Source organism: Anolis sagrei, chromosome 2 (genome assembly GCF_037176765.1).
Source record: "Anolis sagrei isolate rAnoSag1 chromosome 2, rAnoSag1.mat, whole genome shotgun sequence".
Taxonomy (NCBI): domain Eukaryota; kingdom Metazoa; phylum Chordata; class Lepidosauria; order Squamata; family Dactyloidae; genus Anolis; species Anolis sagrei.
The window spans coordinates 34,162,347-34,180,175 of NC_090022.1; the positions used below are offsets into that span (position 1 = coordinate 34,162,347).

At 38.7% G+C, this 17,829-nt stretch overlaps 1 protein-coding gene across 7 annotated transcripts in view; it reads right to left on the bottom strand.

Annotated features, from left to right (window-relative positions):
• The window catches only part of ADAMTS9 (ADAM metallopeptidase with thrombospondin type 1 motif 9), a 170,831-nt gene that overhangs the window by 81,401 nt on the left and 71,601 nt on the right, over positions 1-17,829 (bottom strand). For all 7 annotated transcript variants that reach the window (XR_010909137.1, XR_009630845.2, XM_067463451.1 and 4 more), the window contains 7 exons: positions 17,403-17,566; positions 16,916-17,045; positions 13,008-13,134; positions 7,883-8,093; positions 5,781-5,945; positions 4,197-4,361; positions 1,221-1,340 (listed from right to left, as the gene is read on the bottom strand). Coding sequence is in view for 5 of the 7 variants with exons in the window: in XM_067463451.1 (XP_067319552.1) it covers positions 1,221-1,340; positions 4,197-4,361; positions 5,781-5,945; positions 7,883-8,093; positions 13,008-13,134; positions 16,916-17,045; positions 17,403-17,566 (1,082 nt within the window). In the remaining 2 variants the exon portion in view is untranslated. The remainder of the gene's footprint in view (positions 1-1,220; positions 1,341-4,196; positions 4,362-5,780; positions 5,946-7,882; positions 8,094-13,007; positions 13,135-16,915; positions 17,046-17,402; positions 17,567-17,829) is intronic.

The window sequence follows — 17,829 nt, forward strand, 5'->3', positions numbered from 1 at the left end:
ACTTCACATTAAATGTTGGCACCCTGAGTGCATCTGGCGAACTGTAGAATATACTTACCTAAGCATTGTTGTCCAAGTTATCATAGTCTTTTGATCCAGCTGTATTCTCTTCCTATCTCACTGCAAAATATCAGCTCTCACAGATGTTGTGCATGCACACTCAGAAAAGCACAGACTTTTGTTGCTGCTGCTGTGTGCTTTCAAGTTGTCCCCAACTTATGGAAACCTAAAGGACACACTTGGGATTCTCTTGGCAAAATTTATTCAGAGGAGGTTTTCCACTGCCTTCCTTTGAAGCTGACAGAATGTTATCCAGTGGGTTCCCATGGTTGAGCATGGATTCAATCTCTGGCCTCCCAGAGCCCCAGTCCAACACTCAAGCCACTGCAACACAATGGTTCTCATGTGTACAGCACCAAAATGCACAGTATAAGCCCCATACAAATCCTACAGAGAGTTTACAACCTACACACTGGTGAAAAATGCCATCCAGACAATATATAGCAGTGGTTCTCAACCTGTGGGTCCCTAGGTGTTTTGGCCTACAACTCCCAGAAATTCCAATCAGTTTACCAGCTGTTCAGATTTCTGGGAATTGAAGGCCAAAAAATCTGGGGACCCACAGGTTGAGAACCAGTGAGATATAGCTGTTTCCAAGCTGGAACCATAGTTTTTTTGGCTAACTTTCTTAAAAGTTAAGGGAAGATGGGGAAAAGCCCAGTGTTTCCTGGAAACTCTGTAGAGTTAACTCAAGTTCTTTTGCCGGGTTGACAGCTGGATCAGATCTGGTATGGTCCAAGTAGTTATCAACATTGAGAACAGGGGACAAACCAGTGGAAACAATGCAGTGACAATATGGCTGGTCTGTGTGGACAATGATGCAGCATTGCACAGGATTCTGCCCTATGGGTATAGCTACCATCATGGTCAATCCGGGACCAGTCTAGAGAACAATGCTCCAAATGGGCCTCAGATTAATTAAATGTAGACTTGACCTTAGTTAAGACTTTCAGTTGGGGGTTACTTTTTGAATTATTCCCTACAAATTAGAATGCTAGTTTACCCCCTCCAGCTAAAGGCATCACATGTAGCACTCTGCCCCTCCATCTCTACAGACCCTGGATATAACACAATCCTTCTTTAATGGGTTTTCATGCACCCTTTAATATTTTTAAAGAAAAATACAGATTGTTGTTTCTTGACTTTACCAACATACCTACCTGCGTATCTGTCGGTTTGGTGGCAGCATTGCATTCATTGTCATCTACCACAGACACATAGGCACCAACCACACACTTCACTGCCCTCATCTGATAGCCTTGCCCACACGTTGCAGTACACTAGGAAAAGAGAAAAGGAAGTTCAGGATATTTATCAATACAGTAAGGCTAGTTTCAGTGTCAATTTAATGACATGCTGAAAAGCATAGCTTTGGCTAGGCTTTTCAACAGAATTGCAGTTCAAAGCACACAATGCTTTATGCAAAACTCCAAGAAGTTTAAAATAAATATGGACTCATTCTACTGATTCAGTCACTTCCATTTCAAATTAGGTCAAACAGCTAAACCTGGCTGCTTCCCTTGAAATCCCGTGTGCTTCATTTATTCCTTTCAAATATACATGTGCAAGTGTTTAAATCATTTAGCATTCTGTGGCTTATGAATTTCATATAATTTCTGCCACAGTTCTTCAAGTCACTTCAAGGATGCCATCCATCCATCTTGCCCTTGGTCGGCCCCTCTTCCTTTTGCCTTCCACTTTCCCCAGCATAATTGTCTTCTCTAGGCTTTGCTGTCTCCTTTGGCCACATCATGAGGAGACAGCAAAGCCTAGAGAAGACAATTATGCTGGGGAAAGTGGAAGGTAAAAGGAAGAGGGGCCGACCAAGGGCAAGATGGATGGATGGCATCCTTGAAGTGACTGGACTGACCTTGAAGGAGCTGGGGGTGGTGATGGCCGACAGGGAGCTCTGACGTGGACTGGTCCATGAGGTCACGAAGAGTCGGAGACGACTGAACGAATGAACAACAACAACAACACAGTTCTTTACCAAAATGACAATAGCAATAACCTTAACAGAACATGATCATGACATGAAGGCATGACTGAGTGGAGATAAATGTGTGTGGTTCCGACAGGTTTATTCATTTACTTGTTTGAATAAGTTGTAAGACCAGAATGATCACTCCAATTGAGATTAAAGAAAGTGAAGGAAACCTTTCAGAGGCATTCATGATAAAGCCCTATTCTGTATATGTGGAGATGTCTTCTTGCGAAGCTTCAAAAGACTCACACACTTGCAAAGCACAAAAGTTTTGCAGATGGATCTTGTCCAGAAATGCCAATGAAAACAATGAAGGAAGGTCGTGGAATAGCAGTTCTGCTGTTACACTGTTACAGCTTCGGCCTATGCCAATGCAATACTTTACATACCTTTTAAAAGACAGTCTATAGGTTTACACATTTATCATATATTAGCCCAAAGCTAACCAAGGTTTATCAGGGTTACTACTTGGGTGGGAGTTAACCAAGACATTTAAGCAGGGATATAAAAGAATCCTGCAGAATCATTGCTGCTGCTCAGAGTTGATAAAGCTGGATGAGATTTCCCAGTGGTCTGGGGCAGTATAAGGCAGGTTCCTATATAAAAGAGCTGGTTTGAAAGCATTCAGTAAAACGTTTTTTCTTCAAGATGAGGCAATAAAAAAACTATCAGAAACAACCAGGCAGTAAACAAGAACTGATTGGCTAGCATTCCTAATAAGGATAAGGCTGGACCAGCACTGTCATATAAATGCAATTTGGGCTGCATTATATGATCTGTGTAGACTCATATAATGCTGATTGAATAGTATTATATGGGTCTGCATTGTTCATATAATGCAGTTCAAACTGCATTATATGGCAGCGTGGATCCATCCTTCATCTTTTCCATCTCTGGACTAGTTATATGAAACTGTTTTTTAAATATTTGCATTTGTAAAATGTCAAATTTTAAAGAAGGTGCATACACAGTTAATGTGGTATTTAATTGTTGCTCTTCTCCAAACCCTGAAATAACAAGGCCCAGGAATCTGTTTTGATCTATACTGCAATTGCCTGTTATTCTTTGGCACCATGCCATACTCTTTATTCTGTACATAAAGTGCATTTCACCAATACAATTTTTGATGGTTTTGCTTAATTCTTAATTCTTTTTAAATGGTTTTAGCTATATTTGTTTTTATTTTTGTAACTTGTTTTAAGTTCCTTATCATCTTCTTCATTTACTCCAGTGGTACCCAACTTTTTTTTTAAAACCGGGGACCACTTGTCCAGGGACCACTCTCCAACGTTAGTTCCAGAAAGGTTATGAATCAGTTGTTGGTCGACTTTAGATTTGATTTGTTATTTGTTGTGCTGATTCAGACAACTGAATTGAACAGACCACATCAGGTCTAGTTTCTGATACAGAACTTATGACATCCAGTAGACGCCTTCTGCTTACCCAGAGAAAACCATATTTCGTAATCTAGAGCTTATGTGGTCTATCCAATACAATTTTCTGAATCAGCACTCCAAATATACCCAGAAACAGGCCTAAAAACAAAGACATCCCTTTCATGGGTAGTAAGCCTCCCCCCTCCTGAATCACCATTGCCTCAGCACTATAAGAAAGTTTTGCGAGACCAGTCATTCTCATTTCAATGGTAAGGCCGCGGACCATATTTTAGTTCTTGCAGACCACTGGTGGTCCATGGACTACAGCCTGGGAATCACTGATTTACTCGGTCCCCAAAATATATGCTATGGAAGCTTATTAACTCTCTCTACACAATATGCTGTGGGAGAATAAGGGGAAGGTCTTCTTTGCTGTGCCATCCCAGAGGTCTGGTTGGTGGCAACATCACTTATTCTGGCACCAAATGAAATATGGTTGCTTACTAAAGCTTTTTGTATCTAATTCATTTTACATAAACCTTCATGTGTGCATCATTTTGAATCCTTTCAAACTATTTTAATTGGCTTTAATCAATTGTTAATTGGTTAGGTTAAAATGTTTCTAGCTTTTCAAAATCATTCTACCATTTTCATAATATACATCTGTCAGACTGGTTGTATTGTATACTAGATAGAGAAGGTGGGATATAAATATTTAAACGCATACATACATAGCTTGCGGCAGCTAAAGGAAAAGAATAAATGGGTTCAAATACCTGGCCCCAGGGTCCCACTTGCCATGCTGCACATTCCTGCTGCTGGCAAGCTTGCATGGAATCTGGCTTAGTCTCAGAATTGCAAAGCCTGTCATTTATCCGATCTCCTCCAAACTGACACCAGATCTGCCGGTGCTTGTGCCCTTTCCCACAGGTTACCAAGCACTGAAAGAACAATAAAATCAAATCTCATGTCTGTTTTGTATATTGAAATATCAGGGTAACACAATAAATAAAAGAAAAAAAAAACATGGTTTAAATACACTTGGTTTACAATGACCAACTGAGAGCTAAAACTGGATTCTCAAAAGATAAGAACCGTATGGGCAGCTGACCCAGGCAGGTTGTCCCTTGAACTTCAGAATGATTATGTAGATAGGCTTTTATAAAAAGGGAACTCCTTTTGTAAAATTTGTTTTAGCTCACTCCATCTTTTGCAATGACTCCAGAAACTCATTGCAATTTAAAATATACCAATATGCTAATAAGCCAATGAGATGCTCTAGGCCTCCTTAGAAAACCTCAAGACATTATTGAGGTATTTGCATAAGGAAACCCCTTGGCTATCACAATCTGAGAGTTAGCAGTTTGAGTGGATCAAAGGTCTTCTATTCATTGTTGAAGTTCATAAAATGGACTAATTTTTCAGGCTGTCAAATACCTTAGTTCTAAGCAAAAGTAAGCACTTAGGTAAGTTGGGCCTGACCAATGGAGCGTTGCCACCATGAACATTCCCACTTATTTTAGTGCAACTAAAGAAAAACTTAGGTTGTACTCCTATGGATATTGAACCCATGAGTAACCCCTGCTGAAGACAATTGGATGATGATTTATTCCCCACTTTTCTCTCAAACAAGACTCAAAGGTCTATTCTTATTTCTTTGTTCTGTGTAGTTTAATATGTATCTTGTGGAAATATGTTTTAATATGTGTATTTTATAGAATGTTTTTGGATGGTTTTGTGTTTTAGCAATGTTGTAACCTGCCTCAAGTCATGAGGAGAGGTGGGTAAGAAATAAAATGATGATGATAACTGACAAAATCATGATCTGTCAACTGCAAAAGGCCACCTTACTTGGATTGAGCGCATCATCCGAAAATACATCACACAGTCTTAAATGCTTGGGAAATGTTCAACTTGTGATTTTGTGATACGAAATCCAGCATATAGATCTCATTTGCTGTGACATACTGTGGTTTTGTTTCAGTAAAATAATAATAACAACAACAACAACAACAACAACAACAATAATAATAATAGGAAAACCAACACTCCCAAACGCTTGATTTATCTTTAGCCACAAAGTCCTTAGAAACAAAGAACTGCTTTGAATAACTGTCACAAACAGCTTCCACCTGATGATGATGTACTTTTGGGTTGGCTGCTACATTTTTGTGTCTTTGTTGAGGAAGAGTCATCCAAGGAGGCTAGGGGGAAATTCAGCATGCCTTGCTGGGGAATTGAGTATTGGTTGACCTCTTAGTAAACAAATATACAAACACATAGACTCCAACATCCTACATTGAATTTATTTCAGTATTAAAATTTACTGCTTTATGACTTTAAGGTAATAAGCCTCTTACTTCTGACCAATCGCCTGTTTTCCACTGTGGGCATGAGAGTTCGTTGCATCGCTGTGCAGTCACTTTCTCCTGTTGACTGCACTTACTGTCTTCCAGGACGTCATTGAAGGTATTCATGCAGACAGCTCGGCGTCTTCTTGTGCCACCGCCACAGCTTTTAGAACACTTTCAGTGAGAAAAGTAGAATCAGTACGTGACAGAACAGTACAGAGCAGATAAACAACTATTACCTTCTTGACCCCGATCAGCAGATCACAAAGTCTTCAAACTTGGATTTGTCTGTGATGACTTAAGACGCAAAATCAGCACTCTCTCTTAAGAAAAACCTGACTATAAGAATATCTTCTTTACAGACACTATAAAGTTTTATCCTTCCTATGCAAGAGTGAAAATGAAAAACCCTGGTGTCCTTCTATGTGCTACATTTAAGCAGACTATTGGATTTTTTTAATGTTTATTTAAAATCATAAATAGAATCAATAGAACCAAGGGGACATGATCTTTAAAATACAAAATGCTTTTAAGAAGTGTCTTTGATTAACTGCTGTCAATTTGTTGTCACTAAATGTTATTAGATAATATTACACAAGCATGGTGTTGTGGTTTGAATGTAGGACTAGAGCTCTGGAGACCAGTGTTCCATTTCTCACTTAGACATGGAAGTCCATCAGGAACTTGGGTTAGGCACACACTTTCAGCCCTGCAAAACCCCATAACAGATTTGCCTTAGGTGTAAATTGCCTTAGGGATGTTATCTGTTGGAAACAAATTGAAATTACACAAGAACAATTCACACCACTATCTGTCTGTCTATCTATCTATCATCTATCTATCTATCTATCTATCTATCTATCTATCTATCTATCTATCTATCTATATCTCTCTCTCTCTCTCTCTCTATCTATCAATCAAACTGAAGACAGGATTGCCTATGCCAAAGTATTACCAATTTCTATCTATGGCTGTGGCTAGTTAAAAAAAACTGCTCTATGCAACCAGAAAGATGACAAACAACACTTCTAGTAGCCAAAAAATGATAACTCATTGTTCTCTACAGCCTCTTGCCCATCTCCATGCCTCCTAAAATATGATATTGTGTTGTCAAAGGCTTTCATGGTTGAAATCACTGGGTGCTGTGAGTTTTCTGGGCTGTATGGCCATGTTTCAGAAGCATTCTCTCCAGACATTTTGCCCACATCTATGGCAGGCATCCTCAGACAACCTCTGAGGATGCCTGCCATAGATGTAGGTGAAACGTCAGGAGAGAATGCTTCTGAAACATGGCCATACAGCCCAGAAAACTCACAGAAACCCAATGATAACTATTATTTTTAAATATGAATACATACATTACATATTATTCTTAAATAAATAAAATCTAAATAGAAATCATGTAAAGTACTTATAAAATATTCATTCAGTATTAAGCATATTGCACAATACAGTTGGCCCTCTATATCCATGGATTCTCCATCCATGGCCTGTAATGTCCCAAAAGTAATCCTTGATTTATGCGGGGCCTAATTTTACAGTGCCATTGTATATAATGGGATTTGAGTGTCCATGGATTTTTGTAACCACAGTAGATTCTGAAATCAAGCCCCACCAGATACCGATGGCACACTGTGCATCGATTACATTAAGCAAATTTATGTAATATGTGCACAAATTATTCTGGTTGCAACTCTTTTTGGTGCAATTTTTTTGCTGCCTACAGCTCATGGTATTGGCACCCTTTCATACCTGTTTCAAGACTATGGAATAACGTGTCAGGAGAGACCTGACAGCTAAATGAGCTGTCAGAAATTAATACACAACTGAAGACCTATCTCTTCCAGCAAGCCTGCCCAGTCAGTTTTAACTATGAATTTTAAAATCACATTATATGTTGATTGTGTTTTAATTTTTCTATGTCTTTTAATATATGCATGTTTTAATATGTGCTTTAAATGGAATGTATTTTAGTATTATGAGGTATTTTAACTAGGTTGAGCTCTGCCTCGAGTCATAAGGTGGGTAATAAATATATTTATATTATTATTACATTTTCCTTTTCCACCCTTCAGGACCTGCTATATTTTCTCTACAAATCACTGGCTTACTTCCGTCCAGGCAGAATAGCGCCATCCTCCTGTGCTACATTCTGTTGAACATTTTTCCCTAGAGCTTGGTTTGGGAACGCCACTGCAATATCGATCATCGTATTTCTCAATTTTCCCATCCAACTTGCTGTATTTTGTGCAGGAAATCTCCAGGGTTTGGTAACCCAATCCACACTGCGCTGTACATTCACTCTTTCTGACAACGTGCCACCTAAGTAGGATCAAAAGCATGTCTTAGTGATGTGATTCACTGTAAGAGAAAACTGGTGAGATCATTCCAGGTGAAGCTGGAATGAACAAGGCAAACAGAAATCGAACAAACATGTGATGCCTGATCTTAAACACACTGTTATTGCATGTGTCCATTTGTCTCCACTATGTGTTCAAAAGCTAGGACTGTGTGTTCTTTTAGACACGCAGCTATTACCCATATTTACTCGAGTCTAATGTGCCATTGTATCTAATGCACACCTCAATTTTCAAAGGCTTGAAACCAAATAAAGTATTTACCATATTACACAAATCTAATGCACACCCTAATTTTGAGTAGGTAATTTAGTCAAAAAAGGTGAGCATTAGGATTGGGCAAATATGGTAGTTAAAAATGACTTGCCTTAAACCAGCACAGCAACTGACAACATTAGCTGTGGTGTTAAGCTGCATTACATCTAAAGTGTAGATACGCCTACAATCTCAAGAATGCTGAAAGAGACAATTGTATTTTTCCAATTAGCCCAATGCATTTTAGCCTAATAATACTTAGTGGCCTTCTTCAGAGGCTGATAAAAAATTATTTATTTATTTATTTATTTATTTTATTATTCGAACTTATATGCCGCCACTCCCCTGGGGCTCAGAGCGGCTCACAAGAACAGGCTAAAGTCGAACACAATTTAAAAACCATTTAAAACAATTTCAAAACAGCAATATCAGAGATCAAATGGACAACATATAAATGACAATAATTAAATAAAGAAGGGACAACATATAAATGACAAGAATTAAAAAGAGTTATATTTTGTTATATCAGTTATATCTTACATCAAAATGCCTGTAAAATGTCTCAGTTTCAAAAACACCTATTAATCCACATTTATAAAAGAAAAAAAAATATAACTTATAGTATTACTCTGAAACTGTCTGCAGGTATTCTCTTTTAGAAATCCTTGTAGATTGCTTTAGAGTTGCATTTGAAAAGATTGTGTCCCTTTTCTATATTACCAAAATTGGATGTATTCTAATAGTAGGTCAGTGGGTGAGTCCATCTATCCAAGCAACAGCATGCAGTACCTTTCCAGACTCTCAGACAAAGGACTTCTGTACTGTCTACATCTAACCACTATAAGTTCAGGTATTAGGAACTGATTTTGGAAAACCCTGCACACTAAAACCTGTGTCTTACCACTTAATCATGCCATTCTATCCCTAGTATAGACCTTAGATTGTGAAAACAATAAATGGGGAGGTTTGCGCCTTGAGAATAGTTTACTTGATACATGACTGAAGTTTCCAAACTATGGAATAGCTTAATTTACTTTAAATCGTCTATATTAGGGTTGGCAAATACTGTATTTGACTTGCACAAACTCAGTTTTGCATTCAGGTTCATCATAAGGAAGAACGCACCAGATGAAAATATCCTAGTCTCACAACTTATTCTTAAATTGTGGCTTTCCAAGTTGTTCGAAGTTCACTTCCTAGAATTCCAAACTGGCTGAAGTTCAAAAACAACAAGATTGCCAAAAAGTGAAAGTCATTGCTACAAAACACATGAAGGAGTGCTACAACACACAGGTCATTGACTAAAGATCAAGAGCAGCCTGAAGGTGTGGCAGGCACAGTGTTTGAAAGCTTTCCTAACTTCATCTCCTCCAAATTATTGGAACATTCTGGTATGAAAGCAATGTACCATTACGGATTTTCCTGTTCAAATCGCAACTCACCCAGTTTGCATTACCATGTTGCCTATTTATAAATGTAGAACACTGAGAAGATTGGAACTGCTTCTTGCTGCAAGATGCCCTTCAAACTATAGAATGTCCAACAAAACAGGAACACACTGAACTGAATTGTGACTGCTAGAGGGGCTCTCTCCATCATGCAGAAGGTTGTGGGTCATCTATGAAATTTATTTATTTAAAACTTTTATATCCTGATCTTCTCTACCTCCATAGAGGGACTCAGACCGGCTGAGTGAAGAGAAAGCATAGCCTTTTCCTGATGCATGAAATGAAGTATTATTAGAGCACGGGGTAAGGCTCTCAGTCGTATTCTATAGGAATGCCTGAACATGCAGAAAAAGGAAGAGCCAGAGTGGTGTAGTGCTCAGAGGGCTGCTTAAGGATCTCATCACATTAAGTGCCCTAACGTGGGCGACAGCGGGGGGATTTGCGAATTCGTGGGGCAACGGGGGAATCTATCGCCCAGCATCGCTGTCTTCCCCATCACATGGGGAAAAGCATCACTGCTTGCCTTACTCCCATTGATGGCAATGAGAACACAGGAAACCTCCTGTGTTCTCCTTGCTCCATTGTAGGATGATTCCAGGAGGAGCTGTACATCATTTGGTGGTACCTGGCGAGCCCCATCCTTGAACTGTGTTGTGTCCTACGATGGGTAAGAAAGCCCGTGTGATGGGGTCAAAGGAATCTGTGAGACCAGGTTTCAAATTGCTGCTTAGTCATGGAAACCTACTGGATGATGTTGGGAAAGCCATGGTTTCTCAACCTTAGCAAAACCTTCTCTGAATACAATATGCCCCCCCAAAAAATCTCTATTACAGAATTGCTATAAGCCAGAGTTAACTTGAAATCACATAGCAACAACAACAGATTATTAGAAATCACAGAATCATAGATCTGGAAGAGATCACTGGAAAACATGCCATGAAAGAAAACACAGTCAAAGTACTGCTAATAAATGCCATCCAGCCTCTGCTTAAAAACCTCCAGAGAAGTGGGACAGTAAGGAAAACTGGAAGTCAAATAGCATCCCCTGTCATTTACTCTGCTGCTAGGGGGAGTCAAGGAAAAAGTAGTAGAACAGAGGATGCTGGCTTTTGTGGGTGCCATTCAGCTCAACAAGAGTGAAGTGTTCCATTCTCAGACAAAGAGCATGTTAGGCTGAATTGAGAAGCTTGCATCGCTCCCCTGTGACACTCTCAACTAAGTCAAGGGAATTTAGCGGGAGCTAAAATTTCAGATCTAGCACATGGTTCCATAAGGCTTTCTTTTCAATGCCTGCTGAAATGGTGCTTGGTCCATTTCTACATGACATTATTTCAGATATTTAAAGACATCTATAATGTCATCTCTCCATCTTCTCCAAACAACACATAACCAGCTACCTCAAACATTCCAAATAAAACTTGGCTTCCGGATCCTTTGTTCATCTTGGTCACTCTTCTCTAGGCACATTTCATCTTGTTAATACCCTTTTTGAATGTTGTGCCCAGACTTAGGACACTGTATTCCAAGTGAAGTCTGACTAAAGCAAAATATAGTGCCAGAAATACTTTTCTTGATCTGCACACTATGTTCCAGTTGATGCAGTCCAGAATTATATTGAGGAGGAGAGGGCACCTCTACTTCACACTGTTGCCACATGTTTAACTTGTAATCTATTTCACCCTTTTCACATGGACTGCTTTGAAGCCAGGTGTCACCTATTCTATATTTGTACATTTCATTTTCCCTACGTACAGGTAGTATCTTACATTATAGAGAAATCCATTTTGTTAATTTTCTCATCATCCTTGAATTTGTCAAGGTGGCTTTGACATTGCTGTAGCCAATATCATACCATACACACTAAATGCATTGCTTTTTTTTAGAAGGGAGTAGAACTCAAGGGGAAACAAGAAAAAATGCATGTTTAAGGTCCAGAGGAAAAAAAGTGGAAAGGAATAGAACAATCAGAAGAAAAGCACTGCTGGCTGGTTAAAACTCAAGTTTACACTATAACAACTGGTTGTGCAGTGTTACAAAACTGAACCACACAACAGAAACTGAAACAAGACTGTAAGGTGGTTAAACACATACTTTGCAAATGAAAAATCTCAGGTTTAAGCCCTTGTATCTTCAGGTAAAATTGAGAAAGAGATTATGTTGGACCTAAAACTATGCACAGTCATTTGCAAAAACATTTTTGAAAAAGAATTCACTTAGGATGCTAGAAATACATAATTGTTACTGGAGTCTAATGCTCGAATTTCACTTTGATCTTTTTGTCCCCCACCCCCTGCATTATAGGACATTGCAAATATAGGACTGAAGCAAGACTTCTATCCAATTCTTTATCCTTCAGTTTGAACAAATGTAATATGAGCATATGTATACTTGTAACACCTCTACTTTCAAAGGAATCAGCACTTCCAAAGCCACCCTCTGGCAAATATTTCAGAAAGAAATAGTTTCTATTTTGGAATTCATTTGCCAGGCAAAGGGTTGACCTCTACTAGCTTTGGAAGCAGGATGTAGAATATTTAATGGCATTTTAATCTCACAATAGATCTGGTTGTACTTGTCACAGAATGGCTGCAATTCAAAATGCATTCAGCAACATTTACTATCTGAATGAAGTTCTGAGGGGTTGGCAGGAGTAAAATGTGAGCTAATTCACATGCGCTCACAGTAATATTCTGAAAAGGCACCCCCAAAATCTTCCCTGAGGGCGAACGGATTGAAAAAAAGGAATCATACATTATGAACAGGGAGATTATGAGTACAATTCTGGTTGCCAGATGGATGAACATGAGTGTATAGGTTTGTATGTGTGTGTGTGTTAGAGAGAGAAGGAGCACAGTTTTCTGGAACTGTGATATCTTGGGATGGAGAAAGAAGAGGAGAAAATGCCTAAAATAGGGTACATTTATTGTCACTTCAAAGAAGAGACACCTGGCAAACCACAGCATAAGTGTTATGTAAAGCAATAGTACAAGTATATGTAAGTACTTTCTAGTGGATTGCAAGCTGTTCAATGGTTGTTGCCTTTTTCAAGCTGAAACATTAAGCAAGTGCAGAGCTTTTTATTTTCCATTATACTACTCAGAACAGTCAGAAAACAGTTATTAAAGAATACAATTAGCTGAATATATAAGAGATAAACTAGAATGGCCAGGGAATACCTTAATTCACAGTTTGTATTACACAACTCAGTCACTGGATCAGGCTGGGGAATTCGGTCACATCTTTGGTCAGACACCATGAGCTGGTCAGATTCTCGGGTGCAAATAGGTTTCCTTTTTCGTTCTCCTAAATAAGAAAGGTAAATATAATTGTATGGGACACAGCCGAAATGAATTTATGTTACCTCTGAAAACTTCAAGTCTTTACCTCCACAAACATTCCCACCCTCCAATTTATTTGTTTACATTTCCTAAAGCTATATCTTGATGCAGAATGAAACCTAAACATTGTTTTAATTCTTTTATCTCATGCTATTTTGACAGGGTTCCTTATCTCTCTTTCACACACAATGCCATAATAAATAACTAGCCTGACACAGTTGGAATCAATAGAATCAATAGGATCATGCTTGAATAAAAACAGTGCAGGTTTTATACATACAATTTTATGTGACTCAAGGCAAATTTGTGGCATTTAGTTTTCTGAGTTGAACTATACGGATGTTTCCCTTTCAGTTAAACTACTCAATGAATTGTAAGATCAGAATTAAGCTCCTACTTCCCAGGATAATGGCCAAATAAAATAAAATAAATATTCCGGCTCCTGGCTGATCCCAAGCCCCAAGAGGCAGGGTCATACTGCTTGCTACTCTGTTGGATATGAACAGAGAAGAGTTCTGATTCCAAGAAAAAAGGAACAGCCAGAAACTGTGAAAGAGGTTCATCAAATGTTTGAAAATACATCATGTTAGAGAAAGAAAAAAAAAAACAGAGAAACACATTTTTTCTATCATTCACATCTGTGACTCTAGTTAAAGCCAGGGATCTTTTGGGTCCACTACCATGGTGACACCAATGATGGAGACCAGAAAAATGAGCGGCCTTGATGAGGCAGCATCCCATATTGATGCTGCCTCACCAAGAGAGTGAGGCAGCATCAATATGGGAGGGATGTCTTGGATGATGATACCAGAAAGTCACTATACTGTCTTGATTCCATTAATCCCTCTGGAAAAATATTAGAAATATATGATTAGGAGCCAGCAACCTCATCATCCAGTTGTCACCACCTACACCATTTCCCCCTGTCTCTTTTGTAAGTACAGAAAGAAAAGGATAACATGTTCTGTTATTTGAGCATTGTGGCCCTTAGTATCCTAGTTACAATTTTTCAATCTTCATAATAAGGTTTATAGTATCAATTGGCGGGGGGGGGGGGGAGGCTATTAAGGTAAATGGGACTACATTGGTTGCTGTCCATTCCTGATGCACCTTAGTATTTTTATAGTATTAATATTCATCCCTACATCATCTGTAGCTCTAATCCTTTACTCACTCTCCTCCTATGCTAAATAATTGGGATGCCTGGCTTCATAGTAAAAGCCAGGTTGGTCCCATAAACAAAGAACTAGCCTTTTATCAAGGAAACCTGTCAGACTTGCACAAGTGTATTCTTCATCTGAAATTCCCCATCTGAAAACTGGAATATCAAAGACTTACCTGTCAATAGCTATGCAATGTTTTTACTCAGTTTATAGTTGCAATGTTTTTACTCAGTTTATAGTTGCTCTCTTTGGAAATCATGTTCAGAAAATGTTTCTGACATTGAAGGATATTCATGGTCTGCTAAAACCCTATTTATAGGCAATCACCCTCATCATTTGTGGATTTTACTTTTGCAGATAATGTTATTCACTATTTGATAAATATGATCTTTCTAGGAATCTCTATTTTCTCCATTGGGAGTTGATCATGCCTAAGAACCTAGAGATTGTGAGAGGGAATCCCCTCTCCAGGTATTTGTAGATGACCAAAAGTTTCTAATAGAAATGTTCCATCAGGTTAAAACTTAGCAGCTTTTTTAATCCAGAGTTTTTTCACTTTTGCAGGGTTCTTGTGTCTTTGTTGTTGTTGTTTATTCATTCAGTCACTTCTGACTCTTTGTGACCTCAAGGATCAGCCCACGCCAGAGCTTCCTGTCAGCCTTGTCAACCTTGTGCCTTTAACCTTAGCGAATATGGAAAGCTGACTGTAAAAACCTTTCTGTTTGTGCTAGGATGTTGCCTACATGGTCCTGAAGTGTTTTCTATTCATCACATAGCTATGAATACCTGACACTTTTTTTTTTTGGCTCTAGTGTTTATTTTAATGCTTTTTAATATTTACATGAAGCCACTGGGAGAGAGCACCTGTAGGCATGGGGCTGAGTGTTATCAGTATGCTGATAACACCCAAATATATTTCTCAATGCCTTCAAAAATAGCTTCAGCTAAAGATAGTATGTCTCTTCTGAATGAATGCCTGGTAGAGGTAATAGGATGGATGAGAAAAAAATAAATTGAAACTGAATCCAGACAAAACGGAGGTGCTTGCCATCAAGGGTCCAAATCTGGGGATGGAGGTGTGTCCACCAGTCCTGCATATGGTTACACTCCTCCATAAAGACCATATTAGTAGCTTGGGAGTGCTTCTGGATCAGTCTCTCAGACCAGGTAGATCCGAAAGGTCAGGAGTGCTCATAATCAGCTTTAGCTGATATACCAGCTGTGCCCCTTCCTAAATTTGGAGGACCTTAAGATGGCAGTGCATGCACTGGTAACCTCGATGTTGGACTTCTGCAATGTGCTTTACATTGTGCTATCTGTGGAGATACCAATTGGTTAAAAATACAGCAACCAGATTTGTTACAGCAACACCCAGGAGTGAGCACCCTATCCTAAAAACACTCTACTGGCTGCCAATTATTTCTGGGCAAAGTATAAGGTACTGGTATTGACCTTTAAAGGCCTACATGGTTTGGGTCCAGGTTATCTACAGGATCGCTTTCTCTCATACAATCCGCTTCGAAAACTGAGGTCCTCTGGGGGGCATCTGTTCCAGCGTGCCAAAACCTGACTGGCAACCACCACCCAGAGACCCTTTTCATTGGCTGCCCCATGACTGTGGAACAACCTGCTGGTGGAGCTCCAACAGCTACATCAGCTGTCGGAATTTAAAACTTAAGTGAAGACCTATCTCCTCCAGCAGGCATACCCAGGCAGTTTTAATGACGAATTTTAAACTTCCGTTCCATGTCTAACTTTTGTTTTGTGTATTTTAATATGTATTTTTAGAATAGAACAACTTTATTGTCATTGTACATTGTAGAATGAAATTAAATGCTTTCCCCAGAACACATCACAAAACTACACACCAATCCCTCCACATTCCACCACCACACAATCCCCAGTGTCACATCAATGTGAAACCATGGAGTTCAATATTTTATGGAAATATGTTTTAATATGTGTACTCTATACAGTGTTATTAAATGATTATGTGTTTTGATTATGTGTTTTAGCAATGTTGTAACCCACCTTGAGCCATGAGGACAGGTGGACAAGAAATGTTACTTGCTAGAGTTGCTTCTTACCAATATTATCAGAAGCAGTTATAGAAGATTGGAATTTGGGGGAGAACCACTGAAACCCACAAGGGGTACAGCAGCAGTGGAAACATGTTAGCAGCAATTATTTTGTTCAAAAGTGGCAGGAGTGGCAGGAGCTGGGAGTTAGTCATAGTTATCCTATTGAGAGGCTCTGGACATTATAAAGTGAAAGAAGAACATGATGCATGAGTAACCCACGATTCCAGCTTCTGTGCTTTGCCTTGAGCAGGGCAAGAAAAAGGGCCAGCTTAAAGTGGTTTGGTCAGCTATTATTCTGTGAAGCAAAAGGCTAAGAAGGGGTTTGGCATTTTGAAAGGACAACATATAGCATTCAGCTATAACAGATATCCGAAAAACATAATGCTTCAATTATAACAGAAGCCAAGCACAGATGAGAGAAACATATTTGTCATCACCATGGGAATCCAAGATAAACTAATAAAGAAGGAAAATGACTTTTAAAAGGCCTGGAACTACATACCTTGGCATAGCTTACTACAGGCTTGCCAAGGGCCATAGATATTCCAATAAAACTGTTGAGGTTTATCTTCGATTGGGATGTTGAATGTGTATCGAACATCAGGGTTATATAAATTACCCACTGATAAAACCTGAGAAGAAAAAACACAGAAAGGTATAAAAAAGACAGAAATCTTGGGCTGCTTCAGGAAAAAAGCAAAATTTAAAGAGTGGCATAGGTTGAGTTTTAAATTGGTGTCCCACCTTTGATAGAAAGGTGATCAAGACAACTAACAATGCAAAATGATAAAAAGACAGAATTACAAACAAAGTGTTCATTACAATGTAACATAAAAGCCAATCAACAATTGCAAAGATTAAACCAATTAAAACCGCAAAACAAATAAAAACACAGCAATTAAAAAGAGACCCACACCCAAGCAGTTACCCCTCCCTCAACATCAGACCAACTTACATGCAAAAGGCCACCCTGAATAAAGATGTCTAACCTGAAGAACTATTTCTTGATCAATACGGTATGTAGAATTGATTCGTTCAATTGGTGTGTCTGAGCCACTGTATTCTATCACAGCATTTCCAACTCTGATTTCCTTCTTAAACATGCTGACAACATAGTCTCCATTTAATATGAAGCCATCATTACTTGACAATGCTAGATTCACAGAAACAATAAGAAAAAAATGATATCAATACATTTTGCTTGTGTAGATCAAGAAGGATGTTATTTGAAATGTATTTTAATCAAATCAGGAACTTTATTTATTTTTGGAGAGGCAATCTAGTCAAAGCAAAACTGGGAAGGGTGGAATCATGAACCACGGAGACTAAGACATTGCTATGGCCTATAATACTGTGAGATATTTGAAATAAACAGCATAATCAGCTCTTTGTGTGGAATAACACTTGTGGAGATGC